The following is a 24940-nucleotide window of genomic DNA, read 5'->3' as shown; positions in this document are numbered from 1 at the left end:
GCCTCGAGTTACTGAGTGTGCCTCATGGGACTAAAATAGGTTTACCCATCCCTTTAACCTGGTGGACCCAAAGCGCGAAAAGGAAACAAGACCACCCATAAAATTTGATCCCCTCTCCTTGGAAGAACTCAATGTAATGGAGTTGCTAAGAAGGCTCTGCCCCTCAAAACAAGGTTTTCTCATTGTTTGGACTAATGCAAATAGTCAAGTACAATTTGCCCTGGAAATCAAGTTATTAAATGCATCAATTTGTTTCTGGTTGAATTTAACTGTTAGAGGAAATTAATTTTAGTTGCCTGGAAGAAAAGACCTGAAGCCATGAGTGAGTTTTGAACCTGATCAGTCTGGCTCAGCACCCACACTCCTGGTCATTATATGATACTGGCTCCAGATGAGGTTTTTGTGGTGCTTTATCCTTTTCAGAGTGTTTTAATTTCTCACTTAGAATCCATGACAAATGTAGGATGTAAGTAGGAAAGATAATGTCATCTCCATTTAACAGCAGGAAAAAATGCTGAGGTTCAAGCATGTTAACTGATGATTCTCAAGCCCCATCGCAAGTCAGTAATAAAGTCAGGACCAGAAGCATTCATTCTTTCAACAGGTGTTTATTGAGCATCTACTCTGTGCCAGGCAGTGCTCGGCTCTGGGGAAGCAGAAGTAGACAGATGCTAATCCCGACTCAGCATTTTAATGAGATAAATAATAGACAAGTAAGCAACTTCAGCTGTTGAGAGATACTATGATGAAAATAAACAGGACATAAAGTGAAGAAGTTGTGGTTACCATAGATTAATGGTCAAGCAAGTAACATTTCAGATTAGACATAAATAACAACAAAGAGGAGGAAAAGCATTCCAGGGAAGAGGAAGAGGGACATGTCTCCTGGCATGTGTCCAAGAACGGAAAGGCCACTATGGTAAAGATGAGGAAGAGTAGGAGACGAGATGAATGCATAGACAGTAAACAAGTATAAATATTTTGAAAATACTGTAGTGAAATATTTTCCATCATTCTTATACCATCATGCCCAGTAGCTCTCTGTCTATTGAATCAATAGCTTTTAATACTCCAGAAAAATGTTCTAGAAAAAATAAAGTCATTTTTCAAATTTTACTAAAAATTGGATGAAGAGAAGGGTATAGCCAGACAATAGTTGTGAGAGTCAGTATTTTATATAGAAAAGAAAGATTTCTTAATCTGAAAGTTCCCTTTACATCTCAAGAGGCACTCCTGGTCCTTTGTCAAAGGTAGAAACCCTAAGTGGAGAGAACTCAGATCTGATAGAGGCAAGTTCCCACCTAACCTTTAGAGAAGATAAAGCCAATGTCCTAGAGAGGAGGGCAGGAGGGAAAAAGAAAGAAAGTAGAAGAGAAAGTGATCAAATATGCAGTTTCTAGTGCCATATTCCCCTCTGGCACCATTATTCAAAGCTGGAGATGTTAGAAATAGTTAGAAACAGTAAATTTAAGGGAATCCTAAACAGTGAAATTTGTTCCCCAATTCCTTGGTCACCAACTAATCAATCGTAGCTGTTAAATTTCTCGGGTTAAAGTTGGTGTCCTTGAAATGCAAATGCAACTTCAAGGCATGCCCTAGACTCACCCCAACATACTTCTTCAACTTGATCCCAGCCCTGAGTGTCTTTGATGTAGATATTCTGAGACACCAGTGGTGGCTGGGATCCGGCCACTGAGTTATGGAGCATATCGAGGAAAATCGAGAGCTGGGAAGGAAGGCCCCCAATCAAGATTCCACTTTTCCTGGTATATTTGGATAGAACTACACATGCAGAAAGTCAGCAATAGTTAGAAGGCAGATTTCCTAAATGTCTAAGGAGCATTTCTATTTGGGTATCCCCTTGCCTTAACCACCCCTACTGGTCCACAGGCATTCAGAACTGGTTTCCAGTGAAGGCTTCATGGGCTGAACCAGGCCCACAACTAGTGCGAGGGGCAGAGCTAGGACAAGGAGCACAGGGGGGAGGCACACTGGAGGTAGGTGTGGAGCACGGATTGCAAGGAAGCCTGCAGAGAGACAAAAAGGTGAGCAAAGTTAGGGATGGGGAATGAATGGGGGTCTCAGTGATGTGCGTGTGGAGCAAACCACAGGATGTGGACCCAACTAAAGCCCTGGCCATTTGACCCCCACTACTGTGCACCCTTAGGGTGAGACTGGGTAATCTCTAAAATTCTTCCGGAATTAAAGTTCTGTAGATGAGAGTCGGATTCTATCTCCCAAGATAGAAAATACCAGGAAGGATTTAAAAAAAAAAAAAAAAAGCAATTCCAAAATACCTGCTGGATCAAATCTATTTGAGGAATAGCCACATTTCTACTCTCATCAGTCAATGGCTATGCCAGGCAGCGCCACTGGACACCTGGCAAATGACAACACCCTCCTCTGAATGGACAGTCCCTCCCTCTACACTCTGTCAACAATGCAGAGTGTGAGTGTGAGACAGACAATACATCACTCAGCAGGAGAGTAGAAAGCTGCGTGCTATGCAGACAGCACTTCCCTCACCCTGAGGAGCTTATGAGAATTGGGTAAATGGTGTGGCCAGGAATTGCCCAGGTCCCACATACTTGCAGTCCTCGCTCTCCAGAAGTTTTCGGTATGTGTCAATCTCGCCCTCCAGCCGGGCCTGGACGTCCAGCAGCACCTGGTACTCCTGGTTCTGCCGCTCCAGGTCAGCTCGGATCTCAGACAGCTGCTCCTCCACGGTGCTGATCAGGCTTTGCATCTGGGCCAGCTCGGTGCCATAACGGGCCTCAGACTCACACAGGGAGTTCTGCAGGCAGTCCTTCTGTGATGGGAAATAATGGGGTAAGGCACCAAAGAAACTGCTACTTGCACCAAATCTTAGCAGTGATAACTATGGCCCAAAATGCCACAATATGGAAACTCACCAAGAACAGAAAGAATTTTAGGAACTCACACCGAGAGTTCTAGGTAAAACGAATTATAAACAAGAATTTTGCCAAAATAGCACTGACTCCAAAGCTTTAGTGGCTGCATATTATCGACAGCTCCAATAACTGACAAAAAGTTCCAAGTCAATAAATTTTTGTGCAATGAATGCCTAAGCTTCAATATTTTGTTTAAAGGGGGAGGTTCACTTTTTAAGTTATATTTCTGATTTCAGCTGACCCTGACAATAAATATTTTAAAAGAAATTGACAATCGATAGGTAGGCAGGTGAGAGGAGAGAGAACTCCAAAATAAAATGCTACCAGGCCACGGACTGAGGCACTGGCAGTGCGGTGACGGGGAAGCAGGACCCATACCAGGTTGTGCTGGGCTTGGCGCTCCACCTCCAGGGCGTTCACCGTGCACCAGCTCCAGGATCTCCGACTGGCAGCACTGCAGCTCCTCGGAGCAGGACGTGGCCTGCAGGCTGATGCCCTCAGACTGAAGCACAAGTGCACAGAGACACGATCACCTCCCGGCCAGATGGAAGCTGGGCTCCCCACGCTCTGCAGCACCGCCTCACCTGAGCTTCGAACCACTGCTCCACATCGCGGCGGTTGGTCTCCACCATGGCCTCGTACTGGCACCGCATCGCCTCCAGCACACTGTTCAGGTCCACGGTGGGCTCAGTGTCCAGCTCGATCCGGAGCCTGTCCCCCAGCTGGCACTTCAGGGTGTTCACTTCCTGCGGGGACGGAAGGACCCAAACCCTAAGTGAGGAAAGGGCTTTGCACAGAGCAGACAGCACCTGAACCCCTCTCCCGACGAGCACACTGAGGGGCAAACCCACACACGTGCTGATGTGAAAGGTCTGGCCAGGGTCCAGCGGGAAGAGCCCCTCTGAGACCTTCCCGAACTCACAGGGCCAATCTTTAGAGAAGAGACTCTCACTCGGCCACATCCCACAGAGTCACCCCGACTCTCAGACCCAGATTGACCGATTATCCTGAGGCCAACCAGGCCCAGGTTCTGATCCAAGAGCCACACAGGGTGGGAAGGGCTTACTCTCTGCCCAGCGCCCTCCCCCGTGAGTCTGCAGCCACGGGACCACACCTGCTCATGGTCGCTCTTGAGGCAGAGCTGCTCCTCCTTCAGGGACTCCTGCTGGGCCTCCAGGTCAGCCTTGGCCAGGCTCATGTCATCCAGGAGCTTGTGCATCCCGCACATGTCCGCCTCCACCAGCAGGCGCAGGGCGTGCTCACTCTCATACCTGCCATCACGGGACATGCGGGGTCAACAGATGCCAAGGACAGCCCCTCTCAGCTGCCCCGGGTCCCCCCCTTCTTTACCACCTTCAATCCTCATTTGTTCACTGTGCCCCGTGCTCTGGCTCAGAGATGAATTAGACACAGCCCCTCCTCTCAAAGGGCTCATTGTCTAGTGAAGGCCAAGATGCTGAGTCTGCCAACCCCCTTCCCTCCTGGGCCTTTTATACCCCATCTCAGGTGGGTGTTGACTCAGTACTTTGCCCATGCTGCCTTTATTATTGTACATTGAAGCAACTATGGTTCAGAAAGACTGAATACCATGTATCTAAGGACCCAGTATGGGACTCACCACATTGTAGGGACTGTCCATTAACTAGGATAAGCAACAACCAGCAGCCTTGATTTGTTCCCTTATTCCTTGTGTTGGGCTATTTGTTCATCTCTCACCTTTATTTAGTGGAAATGTCTGGTAGCTGGGGGCTCCATAGCTAAATCTGGACCCTGACCCATCTCTACATGTCTCCTCCAACTTATACATAAACTATAGTGGCCATCCTTGCTCAGTTTATTCTCGAAATTACTTTATTCTGCTCTTGGTTAATGAATTCAGGCAGCCTTATTTCTATTTTAGGGAAATAAATGAAGAAGGACTAATACTAGGCTGTACCATACACACTTAACTTAATGGTGTTTTTTCCTCTACTTTCTATTAGTGTTTTTTTTCTGATCACCGTCTTTTTTTAAATAAATTTATTTATTTAACTTAGTTTCAAGTATACAGTACATTGGTTAGACATCTATATTGTTCATAAAACGATTCCCTCAATTTCTCCCTCCTTCCCCTGACCCTCCACTTAGCCATCATATTAATGCTAACTACATTCCCTGTGCCGTGCTTTTCATCTGTTAGCTTTGGGTGTAATAATTTCTTTTAAATTTGGGGCATTTAAGAAAGAAGAAACAGAACAGCAATTATCTCATTCAACAAGTGTTTGGGTGTTGGGACTTAGGGTGAAGGAAAAAGTCACTCTGAGCCCTCTTGACTCTACTTACTTGATTCTAAAGTCGTCGGCAGCCAGCTTGGCGTTGTCGATTTGGCTAATCAGCCTGGCATTCTCCGCCTTGCTGCACAGGATCTGAGGAAAACCAGCACAGTTCTCACACACACACATCATACTCCAGCCTCAGCCCTACGTGTGGTGTCTACACTCCTGCTCGGGAGAACCCAAGACCCCAAAGTCTTTGAGCCTTCGGTGGTTTTGGCCTGCCACACCCCTGCTCCCGCAGACCCGGCCTATCCCGGGCTGCCCCAGACCTCACCTTCTGCTGGAGCTCCTCGATGCTCCGGAAGTAGCTCTGGTAGTCCGGGCACACGGTGGACTCGTGGCATTTGCTCCACTCTCGGATCTTGGTCTCCAGCTCCGCGTTGTCTCGCTCCAGCTGGCGCACCTTCTCCAGGTAGTTGGCCAGGCGGTCATTCAGGAACTGCATGGTCACCTTCTCGTGGCCGTTCAGGCTGCCTTCACCGTAGGTCCCACAGATTCCGATGTTGCCGGGAACGTGGCAGGTCCCTGGCAAGGGGCACGCGGTGTTGCAGCTGGGGGGCAGACAGAGGCTGGGTCGGCCCAGAGGGGTCGTCCCCACACGGACTCGGTTGGCGTGTGCCACGGTGGCCAAGAGGCCCGGGGAGGCAGGCTTGACCTCTGCCCCAGGCTGGCTCCCAATATCGATGGAGGAGATACATAAGTTTCTTTCCCCAGGAGTCGTGATGCTGCCCAGCGATGGGGAGGAGCTGACGTAGAAGGAAGTCATGCTGTGGGCTGAGGCTGCACAAGAGGTTCAGAGTGCTGGGAAGGCCAAGACACTGAGTCTGCCAACCCCCTTCCCTCCTAGGCCTTTTATACCCCATCCCAGGCGGGTGTTGGCTCAGCGCTTTGGCCTCGCTGCCTTGATTCTCGACCTGTTGTTGTATCGTCATCCTGTTACTCAGCTGTTGAGTTTACCATTAAGGGTTTCTCACCTCATTAAAGGAATGTGGATGAATCTGAGGTGCCTCTTGGCTCTTTGATATCAGGTTGTCTGTTGCTGAGAGGTCGGAAGCTTTTATTATTTTTCAAAGAACAAAAGTTCTCTTAGCCATCAAGTGTTTATACCTTGACTGGGGTTGACCTCCTTGTTGATTTGCCCACTCTAAAGGCATGACCATTCCTGTTGGTCACTGGAGTAGCAGGAGAGACAAACCCCTATGACTGTAGTGGCATCCCTGGGTTAAAACTCAGCCAGCCTTCCCTATAGTGGTTCTTGGTTAGCGGATGTTATGGTTTTGGTTATTAAGAAGTTCTGTGTTTTTCTTTTCTTCAGTTGTTTGCCTTTCAGACTCACTTGAGAGGCAGTAAGACTTTGGTAAGTCTGTTCATTCAACATACATCTCTTAGCATATCTTATATGCCAGGTACTGTGCCACACACCTGATGTACAGTCCATCAGGAAGCAGCTTGGGTGGGTAGCCATGGGTGTCTTGTATGAGGGTGACCCTGATAACTATGCCAGATCTGGACCAAGAAAGGTGAGCTCAAGGGTCCAGAAACAAACAAAAATGAACAATAATCTTTTTGAAAGTCAAATAAGGACTTGGCCATGAAACTCAAAGGATATTGAGTTATCAGAGTCATTGTTGGTCCTCTTCCTGCCTTACTTCCTTGATTCTAAAGACTGTTATCAAGCACCTACAGTATGTGTTAGGGGATTGATTGGTGACTTTGTTTAATCCCTCTTATCATCTTACAAAGGATACATTATTACCTTAACTTTATAAAGAAAGAAAGGAACGGGCATTGAGGGCCAGAGATATGAAATCATTTTCCTAAGATCAACCTATTATACAGTGGCAAAGCCTCATCTCAGTATCAGTTTCTTTCAACTCCAGAGCCTATTCTTATTTTCTTCACCTTGACCACCACCCCAGCCCCCACTCTGCCCACAAAACGGAACAACTGTGCCATTGCCAGAACTAAGAAGGCTTTAAAGGCCTACAAACTGGGCAAGAAGTTGCAATCAAGAAATAAAACAAGAACCCAACGTTCTATATTATTCCTCTTTGTGTATCAGAAAACACAGATGTTGGAGTACTAAAGCAATAGGTCAGGATTTCGCCAAGGACCATGCAGGACAATGCCCAGGAGAAAGTTCTATTATACTACATCTCGTACCATACTAGGAACCAAGATAACTAACTGGTAAGGTCCCAAAAGTTTTCTCTCAAAATTTGCGGCAGGAAGTAGATAGACCTCTAAGACTGAACAAAATCTAATGTCAAGTAAGACATCCCCCCAAAGTGGTTACAACTAGGTCTCTGAGCAAACGAATATTTGCCAGTGCTCTGAGCATTGCACAAAAGCTGAACAGACATCTCTACAGGGACCAGCTATGTGTATGTGAAACATAAGCTATTAGAGTTCTATCAAGAAGAAATGCATAATTTGAGAATTTGGTCCAGATAGGGTTTTCAAGAAAAGGTAACTAGTGGTCAGCTCTGACCTAGGGTTACTTGGAGCTCATCAATGAATAACTCTTTACAGACACTATCATTAGAAGACATTACCAGGCCAAGTCATCCGATCCTTCAGAGGCTTCTGGGTACAATCTGCATAGGTTATATCTTCAAACAGTGCTTACCTCATCACACAGCAACAAGCTTCTCAGTAAACCAAAGAACTTGACTTTTCAAGTTATTTCTTTTGACTTGCAAAATAGAATCCATCTTTTGACTTTGTTCTCCAGCTCAATTCATTCCATTAGCTAAAACCCATGATTTCTTCCATCTCAAAATAAATAACACTTGCTACTTTATAACATCACTGCTGAAGCTTTATATGTTTGGATGATGCTTCTCTCTACTAAAGCTCAGTGATGGTCCTGGCTTGGGCTTCTACTGAGGATGCTGTTTTGCATAATGACTCTGATGTTGCCCATCTCTTTGTAAAGTCGCTTGGTTCCGCTGATTTGCATTTTTCTCAAAGGAGGTGAGTATGGGGTGAGGATCTTTGCCCTCATATCTAAAACAACCTTCTTCCCTAATCCTTTAAATAGGGTCCCTATGGCCCTTGATGATCAAATATGAGCCAGGTTCAGTGAGGTGAAGTGGCGAAGATAGAGTGAGAGATGGGAGCCTTCAGCCCTCCTTCACTCGCCTGTGTGCACAACGTTCTCTGCAATGATTCCGATTTTAGGAATACCAGTCTCCAGAGGTGGGCAGTCTACTGGAGATGGACATTGGAGCTGTGGTCTTGGGATGCTATTTTCAAACCTGATGTTGCTACCTATGGGTGTATCTCAACCAGTGGGAGAGAAAAGTATGGAGTTTCAGACTAGCACCTGGAAATTGCACCTAACCCACAGCTTACCTCTTCTATGCTGCAGAGAGATGCATGGGAGCATCCAAGGCTTTGTGCCCTGCATGGCAACATCACCCATCACATACTGCAATGGATGCAAAGATTGGAGACAACTCCTGTGTGTAGAGCCTCCTACTGCATGTCTCCTAGGTGTACACAACTCTCAAGGCTTTGACAAATGGAAAAGTCACCTTTCCTATTCAAATTAGATAGGATTTTACCATCTGATTTCTTAGATCTATAAAGTTTATTTACTTATCAACGTTATTTTTCCACCTACCGTGACATACTAGATACTAGAAGTGGATCTATAAAAGATACAGCACCTGCCTTAGAGCGGGAGAGAGATTTGTGACAAAGCTCCACGTTGGGCCTATGAGGATGGTGCCACATTCACTCTGAGGTTACCATCTTTCTTCTCATTATCCTGTCAGTGACCCAGGAGCAGATCAAAGTTGACACTACTTGTTCTTTGCAATTGTCTAGAAAAACCACTCCTGTTTTTTCTTGACTCTTAACACTCACAATACTTCAGACACCAGATTTATGGGTTTTTACACACTGAGCAATTCTCTATGACACCAACTGGATTTCCTATAATTCTGACATTATCTACCCATGTCAGATCCCACAAGGTAAGGGCTTAGTCCCACAAAACTGCCTCCACTTTAGACACCAATTGCAATTCCCAGGTTGTCACCTGTACTTCTGAATTTCTGGCTATAAATTAGGGTTCCCACAACCCCATCCTAGGTTTTGATAATTTAGTAGTATGGCTCACAGAACTCAGGAAAGCATTTACTTACATTAGCTTGTTTATTTAAAAGGATATAATAAAAGATACAGATAAACAGCCAGATGAAGAGACACAGAGGACAAGATATGTAGGAAGGCGCTGGAATTTTTATGGAGGCTTCAGCAGGTAGGCATGATCGATCATTAACTCAGTCTCTAGTCTCTTTCCCCTTCCTGGAGGATGGGGGCAAGGTAGAAAGTTCCAAGCATCTAATATACCTTGGTCTTTCTGGTGACCAGCCCCCATTTAGGAGCCCACCAAGGGTAGCCTCCTTAGAACAAAAGACACTCCTATCACTTAGGAAATTCCAAGGGATTTAGGAGCTCTGAGTCAGGAACCGGGGTCAAAGAACAAATACTATAACAAAAGATGCTCCTAGTGTTCTTAACACTTAGGAAATTACAAAAGGAATTAAGAGTTCTGTGTCAGGAACTAGGGACAAAGGCCAACATACAGATTTTCGATAATTTCACAGCAACGGAAGTAGAAAATATGAAAATCCCAATTTCCGAGCTGCCTGACCTCAATCAGGTTACTTAACCTTTAAATGCATCCATGTTCTCCTATCCACATTTACGATCAGATTTACATACCAGGTGTGTGGAACACCCAACATAATGCTCAGCACAGAGTAAGCACCTAATAAATGTCAGCTCCCTTCTTGACTTCAGGGTCTTCAACCATCACCATCACCCCCTTTAAAAAGCTTAGTGTTTTCAGAAAAACAAAATGGCTTTATAATATATGAATGTATGCTCACTTTTTGGTTCAATATAGTCCCACTTGTTTATTTTTTATTTTGTTGTTTGTGTTTTAAGTGTCATATCCAAAAAATCATTGCCAAGACCATGTCAAGGGGCTTTTTTCCCTATGTTTTCTTCTAGGAGTTTTATGGTTTCAGTCTTATATTTAAGTCTATGATGGAACAGGCTGAGCTCTGTGACAGCACAAACTTGGGTAGCGTTCTATACCTCATTCTGCTAAAGGTCCATGTGGGAAGGGAGGGATGGTGCTACCAAGGTCGGTTTGGGCAGCAGTGAGGCTTGCACGGGAACCCCAGCCTGCATGGGCATGCAAGTGACCCTGAGCCTGATGCACTCGACCTCCCTTTGCCTCCTGATCCACTTCCTCATAGGCATCCATGCCATAGTTAAGTGGCCCCAAGTCACAGCTCAGCAGCTAATCAGCTCTGTGACTTCAGGCTCAGCTTCTAATTTCTTCAAACTTAAAAGCTTCTCATCTATAAAATAGGAATAGTGATTCTGTCTGCCTCATAAAATCATTGTTAGGATTGAGGGCAACCAAGCATCAATGCTCAGCAAAGCTTCTGACAGTAAACTCTCCATGAAGGTGCACTTTATTTCTAGATACAATAGAAATAATAATATTCACCTCGAAGGGTATCGAAAGGGTTTGAATGAATAATGAATGTGAAAATTCCCAGCCCAGCCTTGACGTCTAGTAAAATCAAGAGAGAGATCAGAAATGTCCAGATTACTGCTCACACTGGCAGTAAATGAAAGGGAGACTGGCAGAAACAGCCACACAGAGAGACTGGTGAATCCCCCCTGAATACCAGCACTGAATGCTAAGTAAATGTGATTAACTTTTTTTTCTCAAATGAAGTTAGATATTTCATCCTTCTCATCATCTTGTACAGAATAGGGACTCCAAAGCAGAACAGAACGATGAAAATGCCATAAGAGATGTTTAAGTGTGGGTTGAGGTGGCCGAAACCCCTCCACATGGGGTTAGCCTCTAGAAAGGCTTCCAGGAGGTGGTGGCATCTCACCTGGGTTGTGAAGCCCGGCTAGAATTTGGAAATGCAAACATGAGAAAGAGAACATTACTCCTCTGAGCCAATATTTGGGGCAGGGGAAGGGGACAAAGCGGTTTGTCGGAAGCACAGGATGCATGAATTATATTAGAGAGAGGCGAGCTGCAAAAAGAAGTGAGGATTAGGACGCAGCAGCCTTGAATGCCACGCTAGAGGGTAAAGGCTTCACTCTGGAGGCGGTGTCTGCTCCACAGGGCCCAGCACAGTGACTCACTGACAGCTGATGCTCACAAGTCCTTAAATAAGGCAGATCTGGATTGTGAAGAAATAAACTCATATCCCGATCCCATATCCTAGTCTTCTCATCACAGTCATCAGCAGTGGTGCTTGTTGGATGGAACTGGGGATAAGACCAAATGGTAGAGCCTCTGACACCAAAGTTTATTTCTGGCATCTGCAATTCATTTCCATGAACATTTGTGGAATGTCATATCCTAGGCAACCCCTCCATTCTTCCTATACCAATACTCACCCTTCTTCTGCTGCCATTGACGCCAGAGATCCAGGCCTCACCTTACCTTTTGTGGCAGCTCTTTAATGGTCTCAAAGTGTGAGCAGTAATTGGAGCACATGTTGGGGAGCTGCCATTTGTTCTGCTGCTGGATCTCGGCCCCCAGCTCCCCATTTCCCTGCTCCAGCTGCTATGCCTTCTGCAGGTAGTTGACCAGGTGGTCATTTAGGAACTGCCTGGTCTCCTTCTCGCTACCATTGAGGAGCTTTCCCTGAATCAGCTCTAGGTGCCTATGTTGGTAGAGAAGTGGTTGGTCCCTGGCAGAGGACAAGTTGGGTGACTGCTGGAAGGGCCAGGCTGGACTGGCCACGAACCACAGTGGGAGATGGCTACAAGATTGGCTGCTCTCTTTCAGGTGGGGCCCAGTGCGGTGCTGGAGACTGGGCAGCCACTGGGCACAGAGCTTGAAGAGCAAGGGTGTCTGCTACAGCTAGAAGCCATGGTCCTAGAAAGCCGAATTACAGATTGGTTACCATGGCCGAGTGCCAAAGTGTGAGAGTACTTCCTTGCCCAGACCTTTTATCCACCCATCTAGGGCAAATGTACAATCCTCAAGTTTCCCACATGACATCCTCATGCCCACAGGCATCAGAACAACCAGTAGTCAGTTATTCAGTCTTTGTTAGTAGCTCCCTACCTCATAAAAGAGAGGGGTAACTGCCTTTGGACTCCTTGTTACTGCCCTCTGTTGCTAAAAGGATGTTTCATGTTATCTCGTTAAAGACACTCCATATTGAAGTTCAGCTCTGCTCCCTGAGTGACCATCTGGTGTCTCTCTGGAGTGGCACAGTCTCTAAGATGCAGGGGTCCTCTCAAAGAGGTAGCATGGAGGCCTCCATGTCAGGACCAGAGCCCTGGCATAGAATGAGAGACCAGGCATAGAATGAAGAGGTGCAAAGGTGATCGAACACAACTTAAAGAGCTAATTCAACCCCTTCCTTCTTCAGTCAGAGGCAAGAGAGGGGCCGTGAGCGCCTCAGGGACACAGAGCAGGTCAGCCAGACAGACAGCCGGGACCGGGCCCCGCACTCCTAACTCTCCTAACTCCAGCACATCCTCTTTCCTCTGCATCAAACTTTTTCTATTAAAAGGCCAAATGGTAAATATTTTAGGCTCTGCAGGCCATACGGTCTCTTTGCTCTACAGTTGCTCAACTCTGCCCCTGCGGCACAGAGCAGGCACAGACCATATGGAAAAGAATGGGCATGGCTGTGTTCCAGTAGAATTTATTGACCAAAACAGACAGCAGCTGGATTTAATCCATAAGCAGTAGTTTGCCGACTGCCACTCTCCAAAGCATGATGAATGAGGCCTAAAAATTGGATCCCTCAGAGCTTGTGGGGAGAGCTTTAGTCTGCCGTGGAGCCAGAGGGCTTGGGCAGAGAGAGGGCACCACCCAGATGGACTCCAGAACTGGACTATGGGCCTCAGATGCTGGACCTTCCACTTTATCGAGGCATTTAGACGAAGACTGGAAGTCCGTCCAGATGTTCTATAACCTCAGAGCAAAGCAAAGCTGCCCCCTGTGTCATTGTGTTGTTGCTGCTGCTATTGCTACTATTTCTGAAACTTGAGCTTCAGTTGACTCCGAAAAGTGACTCAGCTGCCAAAATCATTGGGGAAAATCAGAAGACAAGAGGGACTTATTGCTAAAGAAGTTTTCCTTAACCAACATTAATTGAGCACTTACAACATGCCAGCATCATGATAGGCATTTCAGATGCAGTCTAGCCCAACGACTCTGGGTAGGAAGTAGAATTATGCCCATTTCCAAAAGCAAGGAGGAGACTGAGATGCACAGAGGTTAGGGGATCTGCCAAAATCACCGCACGTTGGCAGTAGGATTGGGATTTTAGCCCAGGTTTTCTGAAGCCAACGCCACTGATAGTCTCATTATGGCAAGACGCTTACGAGTGTGTTTGGTTACTTCTTTATGGCTAAGAGACAGGACTATTTGGAAGTAAACTTATCTTGACCAATTGTTCAAAAAGATCACATCAAGTGATCTTAGGAGCTTCCTCTTTAGCAAAATTGAGATCATTGCACTCATGTGCTAAAATTTATGAAACCCCCAAAGAAAATTGTTTTATTGTTAACGATTTCCCCAGTTATGGCCTGGCATACACTTTTTTGATCATATCGTAAAAGTGTCCCCTTTATAATAGGGAGGGAAAGATCCATTCAGTGCAATTCAGTCCACAATCTGCCCCCTCCCTCAGTCACTCCTGGGCCTTTCTCTCCAGGAGCCCTTGCCCTCTGGCCAGGCTTCATGCAGGCAGCTCTGCCCAGTGGGTCCTCACTCCCCACCCAGAAGGGGGCCTCGCTCTCTGGCAGCGAGGTGCAAGCAAAAGTCCCAGACTCCTTAATGGCCTCAGGGAAAGTTGTGTCCATGAAACATAGGTCTTTTCTTTCCCAATCCCACTGCGGGAGAATCCTGCTACCTGTGGGAGTTTCTCCCAAACATCAAATATGTCAGAAGTTTTATTACTTTACCATAGCCCTGCCTAAGTTTTCCCATAAACCGGAGTTAATTAAAGCCAGTGCTTTGATATGAGGACACAGTTTCTCTGAGAATCCCCGTGTACGTAGCACTGGGTCCAGGAGAAATATGCCCTGTTGCTGGTGGGCATATTTCCCCAAGTCCATACTCAGGGCTTCCTCACTCATCAGGGAAGTGAGATGGGCTAAGCAGGAGGACAGTTGCAGGTCTCTAGCTTGAAAGTACCATCCAAACACAGAGGATGGTGGCCATCCATGTCCAGCAGGGGGCAGCACTCCAGGCCCTGGGGCTGTGGGGGTTGGTCTCATATAAAAAGCTTTAACCGGCATGTGGGTGATCAGACAGGTCTTGGCAAGTCGGAGTGACACACAGATGTGGGAACATGAACCAGATTGGACTGGACAATATTGTGCTGGGGGAAAAGGAGCTTGCAGAAGTCCCCGTAGGGTCTAGGGGCTTAAATTCCCGGCCGGCTACTCCTGTGTGATTGCTCCCGCTCTGGCCACAGCCTGAGTGAGACTTGTGCTCTTACTCAGTCAAATGCTCAAAGGATATGGAGATTCTGCATTTGGTGCTTGCTGGTTGTTATTTAAAGGGGAACTGCATTCCCAGAAAAGAGTTTTAGAATCTCAGAAAAAAAAAAGTCTCTATTTTTAGGGACATGAGAGAAGGGAAAGAGGAAATATTTATTAGCTTGAAAGAATAATAAACCTCAGTGCTTAGAGAAAGCATAATAAGCTCAGAGAGACCCGCTAGGCTTGGCGTCGGAACACTTGGCTTCAGTTTCCACCTGTTGGTTCTGCATCTGTGAGCATATCTTTCCATCAATCTGGGCCTTAGACTCCCTGTCTGTAAGTGGAAGAGGCTGGGCCAGATCATCTGTAAGGCTCCTCATGATTCTGACAGTGCCATTCAATAGGACTTTCTACAATAATGGAATATTCCCTGTGTGCACTGTCTATATGGCACGCCCAGCCACATGTAGGTATTAAGCACTGGAAATATGTGCAACTGAGGAACTGAACTTTTTTATTAAATTTCATTTAATTAAAAATTAAATAGCCACATGTAGTGAGCAGCTGTCATACTGGACAGAACAGGCCTAGGATTCTAGAACCGAAGACTTGGTTCTGTTCAATCTATTATGTTTCTTAAGCTAAGCACATTTTAGCCAAATCTTGCACAGGGATTGCAATTGAGAAGGACTGTCGGTTTACATTCAGTTACTAGAACGTCCAGTTAGCCAGAAGCCCCCCTGCCTTGGCATTCCAGCTCATTGAAATTTTACCCACCCACCCCACCCCAACCAGGAACCACAGCTGGCTAAGCAGTGTGCTTGTATCTCCTGTCAGGATCATGATCCTGTCTGCCAAGCACGCATGTGGGATCACGTCCGGAGATCCCCAGGCAGCTTCAGGATTCAATCCATTTCTCATCATTTCTTGGCAAGTCCGGAGGGCAGATCCTTAACTGAAACATCACCTCAGCTCATTAAGAAAGAACCGTGTGTTTGGAGGGTGAGGTTCAGAAAGATGTTCAAGATTCCTGTTGCCAGCTCACTCCTCTTTATCAGCCATGGCCAACCATTGCCAGGTTGGGTCCTTCACTGAGTTCTTCAAGATGGTCCCTTATTTTTCCATTCCCACTGTCATTGCCTTAGCTGAGACCCCCTTAGCTTCTTCCATACACTATTCATCAGCTTTCTCCCTGCCTCTCAGCCATCCTGTTTACACTCCTTTGTAAAACTTTCTAAAATACCATGCCAGTCATGTCATCCCTGGGCTCAAATCCTGCAACAGCCCTCCCACTGCCTTCCGGAAAAAGTCCAAGCTCTTTGTGGAGTAACCAAGGCCCCCCATGGTGTGATACTTTTCTACCATTTCAGCTTTTTTCCCACCAGTCTGTTCTAGCCTGCTTTTTTCCCAACCTGCTGCTCCAGCCTGCAGGCCACTCAAGGCCCCTGAGGCATGACTTCTGTTTTCCTGCAGAATCCCACATACCTATACCTCTCTTTTGCTCTGTAGACAGCCTATTAGACCTTCCAGGTCCATCTCAAAGGCCACCAGCTAAATAAAGCCTTTTCTGCTCTCCCCAAGCTAGTACTTTCTCCCAGTCTTTGTCAGTGTGTAATCCTTCTAGGTAGGAATTTGGCAGTGTAGTGCAGTGGTTAGAATAATGCTGTCGTAGAAGCCTCTAGACCTGGGTCCAAATCTTCATCCTTGCATGCAACTTTGGGCAACTGACTAAACCATTCTCTGAACCTCAGTTTCCCATCTCTAAGATGGACATGACGCCTACCTTACAAGGTGGTCATGAAACTGGATAAGTTAATTTATGTAATGTGCTCGACAATATACCAGGTGCATCACAAGTGCTCAGTAAGTGGTAGTAATGGTTACTCTTATTATTTTATTATTTTATTATTATTATTATTATTATTATTATTATTATTATTATTATTATTATGGAGGAAGGAGTGAGGCCTTATACACACTGGACTTAGCTCCCTTTCTAACTAGAAATATCTGGATTTTTGGTATTCTCCTGCACCCAGGTGTAATCTGCAAATAGTGAGAACTCAAAATATGAATTAATTGAGCATCTCTGGGTCCTGAAGGCCTATATTTGAGTCCTGGGTCCACCACTTACTATATGACCTTGAGTAAGTTTCTTAACCTGAGTCTCAGTTTCCTCATTTATAAAGTAGAGAAAATAATGGTACTTTTTTCATAGATTGTTACAAGGATTAAATAGAGCATTAACAAGGTATCTAGGGGGCTACCAGCCCATGTGATAGAACCTACACCTCCCAGGCAATTAGTGAAGACTTTATAAATGAATGATCCCATTGTACCAGCTATAATGAGGTTTAGGGGTGGGGTTATCACAGTATTATTCTCACTTACAGTTGTTTGGCCTAGGTTTCTGGCATAAGTATCTCCTTCCTCTCTTTATGCTTTTATTACTTGGCTCTGAACTAATTGCTTAGTTTTAACTGGTTTCTGGCATGTGGACCTTTTGACGAATGCCTCGCAAGCCTCTATGGAAGTGGAGGGGCATAAAAGCAAATACAGAATTTGGCCACATTCCTCTCAATGCCAACTGAGCTGCAGAATTGGCTGGTGGATAGCATCGTAAGTGACAAATAGAGAAAGACATGTTTGCAGGGCCACTGAATGAGGCTTTATTTGCCAGGATGGAGAACACATGCTCTTGAGGCAGCAGAGAACCAGAAATATCAGCAAAGAAAGCAATTAGCCCATGGAAATGAGAGGCCATTTCTAAGAAATGGAGCATAGGGCTCCCCCTGCAGTATCCGAGAATCTTGCCGACAGATTGCCCACCCCTGGCACCGCTCAGTCTTCCTTGCTGGCCACGGCTGGTCTCGCTCTCTCGATGGCCACTGAACCTTGGTCAGGTGGCCTGAGTAGATACCAGCTGCCCGCCTCTGGTCCCTCCAGGATTCACTGGCGCTGAGGGACTTCAGTAGCGGCCTGGCGGGCAGGGCACGCAAGGTACACAGGCAGCGCGGGGCACACAGACTGTGCAGGGCACACTGGGAGAGGGCACACAATGTGGACATGAGTTTGTGGAGCATGGATTACAGGGCAATCTGCAGAAGAAAGGTACATGGGGGTTTAGAAAGAAGCCTGAGTGGACAGCAAGTTCATCTGGTTCTGCCCCCAATGGCTCCCAAATTCACCCACTGCCCACCCTCTCCACTCACTTCCCTAGTCCCAACTTCCATCGTCTTCATCTGTGCAATCCCAGGGGCCCCGTAACTGGTCTCCCAACCCCATTCTTGCTCCTCCTAACCATCATTAACATGATGGCCAGAGTGATCTTGTACAAACACAAATCTAATCGTGCCTCTTCTCTGCCTAAGACCTTCAGTGGCTCCCATTAGTACTCAGGATAAAGAGTACTAATGTCATATTCTCCTTGAAGCCCCCCTGGATCTCTCTGTGTGAAATCTCCCTATGGTACTATGTACTTCCTTCCAGAGTGATTTGTGATTATTCCATCATGATCTCTCTCTCTACTGGGCAGTAAGGTCAATAGCCATGGATGTGTACCCACCTGCATACCTAGTCTAGAGCAGGCATTTAATAAGAATGTGTTGAAAAAGATGAATTAATCAATTAATACAGAAGGAATACATGGTAAAAGGAAAATGAATAATCTCAGAGACTGATAGGTGTGGGCTCAAAACCAGAAACAACACACTGGATATTGGACGGATACCAAGTAGCCCAGAGACTAGACAGGCAGTCTGAGGACCGCAGCCAGTCTGAAATGTGTTTCATTTGGCTGGCATTATATTTGTTTTTAATATGTTGAAAATGTCTAAAATTCAGGAGAATTTAATATTTTTTAAAAAATCCAGACACCTGGCTTCCTTTGAGCAATCAGAAGCACCAGTTTCATGTGACAGAAATGGCTCTGAGGAGGCAGCACGACCCTCGCTGGACCAGGCCCAGCTCCCTGGTTCTCCACAGTCCCCTATGACCCACATCATTCATGTGTATTAACAGCCTGGTCCTTGACAAACATTTGACTTTGCAACTCTTGCTCTGGAGGACACGACTCTAAATGACAGAGAAGCAAAGCCTGAATGTAGAATAAGAAACTACCTATAACAGTGATCGGCCCACCAGATGTCTCAGCCCAGAGGTATCCTTCGCAGAGACAGCCACTGAGTCATGCTGATTCTATCTGTGCAGCAGCTGGAGGCTGATGCTGCCACTGCCCTGATTCAGACCCTCCCCGATGCTTATTACCTAGACCCTGACCAGGGCCTCCTGAAGCATGTCCCTGCCCGGTCCTTCCGCCATCTACTCAGCCCTTCCTGCCTTCATCTGTGTCGTCTTTGTGAGGAGCAGCTTTGAGCGCTCGCTGACTTGGTCAAGCAATGTTTACTGCACATACTATGTGCCAAGTGCAGGGGATAAAAATATTTTATATTGTCTCTGAGCTCCAAGTATTTACCTTCTAGTGGGGGGAGATAGGCAATTAAGCAAATTCTATCATTTTCTCCTCAAAAAAAAGCAAGGTCTCTCAATTGCCCATAAAATAAAGCCCTCCCTCCCCAATGTGGTTGGTCTTCATGGTTCTCCATGAACGGAGCTCGGCTGACCTTTCCTGTCCTTGCTGCTCCAGCTCATCTCGTGAAGCTCTCCCTATTGTTCTCACAAGTGCTGAAAAACGTCCCCGCCAGTATGCTTTCCGTTTGCCTGTCTGCTTCCCTAAATGGATGGAAACAACTTGAGAGTGAATGCCTTGTCATCATCCATCCCGATGATTCCCCTGGCACCTGGCACACACTGGGCACTTGGAAGAAGTTTGTTGACTTGGAATATAACAGAATGATCTCCAATGGGCTGGGTTTGGAGATGGCAGCATGATACTTGCCTGACTTTCTTTAGATCATACAAGCTTCCTAATTGCTTTTTAATTATGACAGTGTCCTACCTTATGAGTAGATCCAGTTGCTTCTTATGGCCTCCCCCAACCCTCCCACACATCTCTCTGTACAGCCTCAGCCTCAGCTGGGCTCACGTACTTGCAGTCCTCACTCTCCAGCAGGCCTCGGTACGTGCTGATCTCACACTCCAACCGGGCCCGGACATCCAGCAGCACCTGGTACTCCCGGTTCTGCCGTTCCAGGTCAGCCCGGATCTCAGCCAGCTGGCCCTCCACGTTGGTGATCATGCACTGCATCTGGGCCAGCTGGGAGCTGTAGCGGGCCTCTGTCTCTGTCAGTGTGTTCTCCAGAGAGTCTCTCTAAGGCAAAAAGAAAGATGAAACTATAAGGAACAGATCTACTTTCATGGCCTGGTTTGGAAAGCCCTAGAAAGAGCCAAGTCTCTCTTTGGGGTTGGGAATGGCCCCTCCCTACCTAAGTCACTGCAGAAACTAAAACTCCAAGGGTCAAGTGACTTATTCAAGGTTAAGCAGCTGGTAAGTGATAGACCAGGGTTTGGACACAGGTCCATATGATCCTAAATCCATCATTCCTCCTTCAACCTTAGTCTGGCTTCAGGCTTCACCAGGCTCCTTTCCTACAGCATCATTTAGAACAGTGGTCTTCAATCCTGGTTGCATGTTAGAGTCACATGGAAGCCTTTAAAAAACACTCAAACCCAGCAGAGACTCTGATTTCATTCTTCTGGGGAGGAACCTGGGCATGGGTTTTTTTGTTTTTTGTTTTTAACTCCACAGGTTGGATGGAGAAGCATGGATGTGGAAGGGCAGGCGAAGCCGAGAACAAGCATTCTGGGAGTCGTATTTGACAGTGGCCACCTAGCCCACGTCAGATTTGAGGCATGCCTGTTTCATCTCTGAGCAGGGCCCTGGGAGAAACCTCCCTCCAGGAGAGGTCCACTGGGTGAGCATCCGTGGTAGCCGAATCCAGGCCGCCTCCCTCTCCTCCTTCCTAACTGCCTGTACCTATGCTCGGTGCCACCTCTCTCAGGGAAGAGGTGCCCACTCAGCAGCACTCACCAGGCGGTGCTGGGCCTGCAGCTCAATCTCCAGCGTGTTGACTGTTCGTCTCAGATCAATGATGTCTGACTGGTATGTCTGGAGCTGCTCAGAGCTCGTGGCCACCTGCTGATTAAGCTCCTCCATCTGTGGTGGGGGAGACAGGAGAGGCTGGAGTGCCTTCCCAGGGACAGTGGGGGAGACCGGCCCACCTGTGAGAGGCCCACCTGCATGTTGAACCATGCCTCCACGTCTCTACGGTTGGTCTCCACCACCATCTCGTACTGACACCGCATCTCTTCTAGCATCCTATTCAGATCCACAGGGGGTACGGCGTCCACCTCAATGTTAAGGCGGTCCCCAAGCTGGCATCGGAGGGCACTGACTTCCTGAAAAGGCACAAGAGCCCCAAACAAGTGTAAAGTCTCGCGATCCAGGCTCCCCTCCCCAGGGAGACGTGAAAAGATGGAACCAAAGATGCTAAAGATCTGAACGTTAGAGGGGCCCTTTGCAGACTGCAGTTCACTCCGCAGTGTTACAATGGTCTTCCGGCTCCAGCTGGACACCCCCATGTTGGGAGAAGCACTCCGGCTAAACACCTCCTGTCTCTGTGGCAGAAGCCAAGAGCAGCGTCAGGGTTTATTCGATGCCCTTGCACTAAGAGGGAAACTCGTGCCCCTGTGCCCTGGCCACCTGTGTTCATCCGGGAAGGAGGGCAGCAGGAGCCAGGCTCTGCTCTGCTCAAGGCCCAAGTTAGAGCAGGCGCCCTCTCGGGCTCGGCTGCCAAAGAGAGAAAGTTGTCGCTGGGACTGCCAGCCAGGAGTGTGCGATAACACTTCATTAGTGGCTCTTGGTGAGGTTCCCAGTTCTCTGATTTAAGTGGGATGAGTCAGGTGCCTTAGGACACTTGGCGAATATGTGGTGACTGATTGTTACTTTACACTAAAGCCCAAAGGAACCCAGCCAGGATTCACAGGCACTTGTTCTTTCAAATCCCGAGTCAAGAAGTTGAGAGTCAACCCAAGGAAGGAGGGAAAAACACCAGCGCTCAGGTGGGCGTTGCAGCACACAGGTGCGCAGGGTGGAGGGATTTCCCTCCGAGGACCTGCAGGAGAGGAGGAAAAGTCGGAAAGGATTGACTTGCGGCTTTGGGGTTAAGTATGTTATATGCAAACAGAAGAGACAGAGAGATATGAGACAGTGGACAGAAAAAAAAAGAAAACCACTGTAGTTCAACTCTCCCTTTGGGGACACGAGGTCACCCCCAGCAGCAGCAGTCTGACCTAGCACAGCTGGACAGACAGTTCCATGCAAGTTCCAGAGCACAGCCCCCCTGTGGCTCTTGTGCCTTACTCTACCCCAGAACGTAGCTCTCATGAGAGAAACAAATGCAGTGGCAAAAGCATCAGGCAGTCATACAAGTCCAGGAAAAGCAGAAGGGAGGGTTGCTAGCTGAGCACCAACCAAGGGACAGGTGTTTCGCACACCCAACCTCATTTAATTCCCACAGCAGCCCTGTCTGATAGTGTTATCCCCATTTACAGATGTGGAGGCTCAGAAAGGTTAAATAAATTTGGCAAAGTCACAGAAACAATATGTGGCAGGCCTGGGAATGTCAACCCACATCTATCCAAACCCAAACGCCGTGTTCCTCCCATTCTGCTTCCCAGGGCCACCTCGGCTTGACTTCTGGTCTTACCTGCTCATGATTCTTCTTGAGGCAGAGCAGCTCCTCCTTCAGGGACTCCACCTGGGCCTCCAGGTCAGCCTTGCACAGGGTCAGCTCGTCTAGGACCCTGCGCAGGCCGTTGGTGTCAGCCTCCACCAGCTGCCGCAGGGCCAGCTCCATCTCGTACCTACACAAGGACAGGGACAGCAACCTAGGAGGTGAAACTGAATGCAGAACTCAGAGGAGACTTTGAACTGCTGGCACTTTTCCAACTCTCTACGAAATTAATGAAAACTCGCCAAGTGTGTGCAGGCCAAACTCACTTGGTCCTGAAGTCATCAGCGGCCAGCTTGGCATTATCGATGTGCACCACCATCCTGGCGTTCTCTGCCTTGGAGCACAGAATCTGGGGGTCAAGGTATACAAAGGGCGTCAGTCCAGAGTAAGAAGGATTAAGAAATCAAGTGAGGAGAAGACGGCAGCTGGTGGGGCTCAGCAGGCTTGCAGCCGTCCCTGCAGAAGCCCTTCTTTCCTGGAACTCTGGGGGATACTTAGTGAACTGCTAGTTCTTGGAGATACGAGATTTATTTTTCAAGCACTCGGGTCTGCATAAATCCAAATGCCCCATTTTGGATGCAGTGAGCAATATGGAGGGAAAGAATCTCATTAAGTCTGAAGTCATTCACGTGACAGTTAGAAGAGGCCTTAATAAGCACTAACATTCACTGAAAACACACTGTTTAAGGGACAGTGCTAAGCACTTTACCTACACCAACTCTTGGAATCCTCTTGAGAGTCCCATTAGGAAAGTATCATTACTATTTCCATTCTACAGATGAGGAAGCTGAGGCATTGGGAAGGGAAGGGACCTCCCGAAGTCAGGCAATGAATCAATGGTAGAACCGAGACTATATCCCAGGCCTCTTTGCATGTTAAGAGCTCTGGCTGAGTGCTCAAATTATGAGATAATCCTATGCCCTAAGGAGTCTCTTTTCCCTGAACATAGCTTAATAAGTTAATGAGATTCAAATCTGGAATGCCAGCCCTTCCAGTCACCTTCCCAGTGAGACTGTTCACTGCCTGTCCTCACCTTCTGCTGGAGCTCCTCAATGGTCCTGAAATAAGACTGGTAGTCAGGAAATACGTTGGGCACTTGGGACTGGCAGGCCTCTTGGATCTTGCTCTCCAGGCTGGCATTCTCCTGCTCCAGCTGGCGCACCTTCTCCAGGTAGCTGGCCAGCCGGTCATTCAGGACCTGCATGGTCTCCTTCTCGCTGCCATTGAAGGTCCCTTCGCAGTACCAGTTGCAGGTACCCATGGAGCTGGAGATGCTATTGGTTGGCCGGCAGCTGCTGGGCCGGCAGGAGCTGGATAGGTAGGTCTTGGAGAGGCAGCTGGCCGGCCGGTAGGTGGTGGGCATGCAGACAGAAGGCACGCAGGTCATGGGCTGGCAGACATAACCCAGGCACAGCTCAGGCCGGCAGCTCATGCTGCTGGAGCAGACAGAAGAAGGCCGAGGGCAGCTCTTGACGGAAGCAGGTGAGCAATTGGATGTCATGCTAGGGAGGCCCCTTCACAGCTGCAGCTATATGGATCACAGCATCGACAGACCCCATCCTGTTCAGGCTCTTTTATACCCTTGGAGTGAGGGGGCTTATACTAGAAAGTCATCATGAGGTGGTGTTGATGTTTATACTTAGCCCCAGAGGAAGATGCTAATTAATTTGTAATTTGGTTTTCAATAAGGTGTTCCTTTCTTCATAAAAGAGGCCAAGTTTGTCATTTGGCTAATATAGGACTCTGAGCTCCTGTCATTGATCCCCAGGGGAGAGCTTCTGGACACATCTTCAAAGGATCAACTCCATGCCTGGGCCTTCATTACCAGGGTGGAGCTACCAAGAGACCACAGAGGCCTGGCGCTGTGCCGCCAATGGCCTTGCCCACTGTGCCCCCACCTGCTTCAGCCCTGAGAAAGGCCACAGTCTATGGATAGCAGCCACTCCTTTTAATGAAAGCATTTATGTGGGAAGAGGCTTGTCCCCTTAAGGAGGAAATGTGTGGGTGACAGAAGCTGCACCGATACTGGCAGTGGAATAAATTGAGGGAGATAGGAAAAAGATCCTCCGAGGCTTCTAAACGTGAATCATCTTCCTATTGTTTCTTCCAGGGGAAATATCAAGGAGGAGAGAACAAACTCAAGACACAAACAGAAAGTGTCAGGATCAGGGACATCTTTTCAGCTGGACAGAACCCCGCTCTTAAAAAAGATCAGTTTCATGAACATCTCTGTGAGGTAGATGCTCTAGCTTGGCCGTCTCTGAATCCTTCCCTTTGGTTCTCACAGCTCCATGTAGAGTTGTCAAGTTCGATTACTGTTTCTCGAACAGACTGAGGTTGGACAGGCTAGACCAGGCTCTACTCTCGCTTTCTGCAATGGTGGACAGAGAGGGCTCACCTCAGGACCTCAGAGATGAAAAGCCGTGTGAATCAGCTCCCTTGAGAAGTGAAACTTTGCAGCCCTGGGATGAGCTAAGCCAGGAGACCGAGAGCAAGTATCTCCAATTATAGA

The 24940-nt window shown here is 47.4% G+C and overlaps 2 protein-coding genes across 2 annotated transcripts; both read right to left on the bottom strand.

Annotated features, from left to right (window-relative positions):
• Positions 1-1894: 1894 nt before the first annotated feature.
• Positions 1895-5993, bottom strand: LOC105306325 (keratin, type I cuticular Ha8-like). The gene is given in 8 exon segments (XM_011381270.1): positions 1895-2027; positions 2589-2809; positions 3291-3339; positions 3341-3414; positions 3497-3658; positions 4027-4183; positions 5235-5317; positions 5502-5993. Coding segments are annotated over 8 exon segments (1371 nt in total).
• Positions 5994-17702: 11709 nt separating this feature from the next.
• Positions 17703-23929, bottom strand: KRT32 (keratin 32). Its single transcript, XM_011381269.2, has 7 exons — positions 23462-23929; positions 22695-22777; positions 22402-22558; positions 20930-21091; positions 20724-20849; positions 19783-20003; positions 17703-17832 (listed from the first exon to the last, which is right to left on the bottom strand). Exons 1-7 carry the CDS (start codon positions 23927-23929, stop codon positions 17703-17705), a joined length of 1347 nt encoding a protein of 448 aa, XP_011379571.2.
• Positions 23930-24940: the final 1011 nt, after the last annotated feature.

The sequence above is a fragment of the Pteropus vampyrus genome, unplaced genomic scaffold, assembly GCF_000151845.1.
Source record: "Pteropus vampyrus isolate Shadow unplaced genomic scaffold, Pvam_2.0 Scaffold432, whole genome shotgun sequence".
In the NCBI taxonomy this organism is placed as follows: Eukaryota; Metazoa; Chordata; class Mammalia; order Chiroptera; family Pteropodidae; genus Pteropus; species Pteropus vampyrus.
Note: the sequence above shows the minus strand (reverse complement) of the source record. Positions and strands in the feature narration are given on the sequence as shown.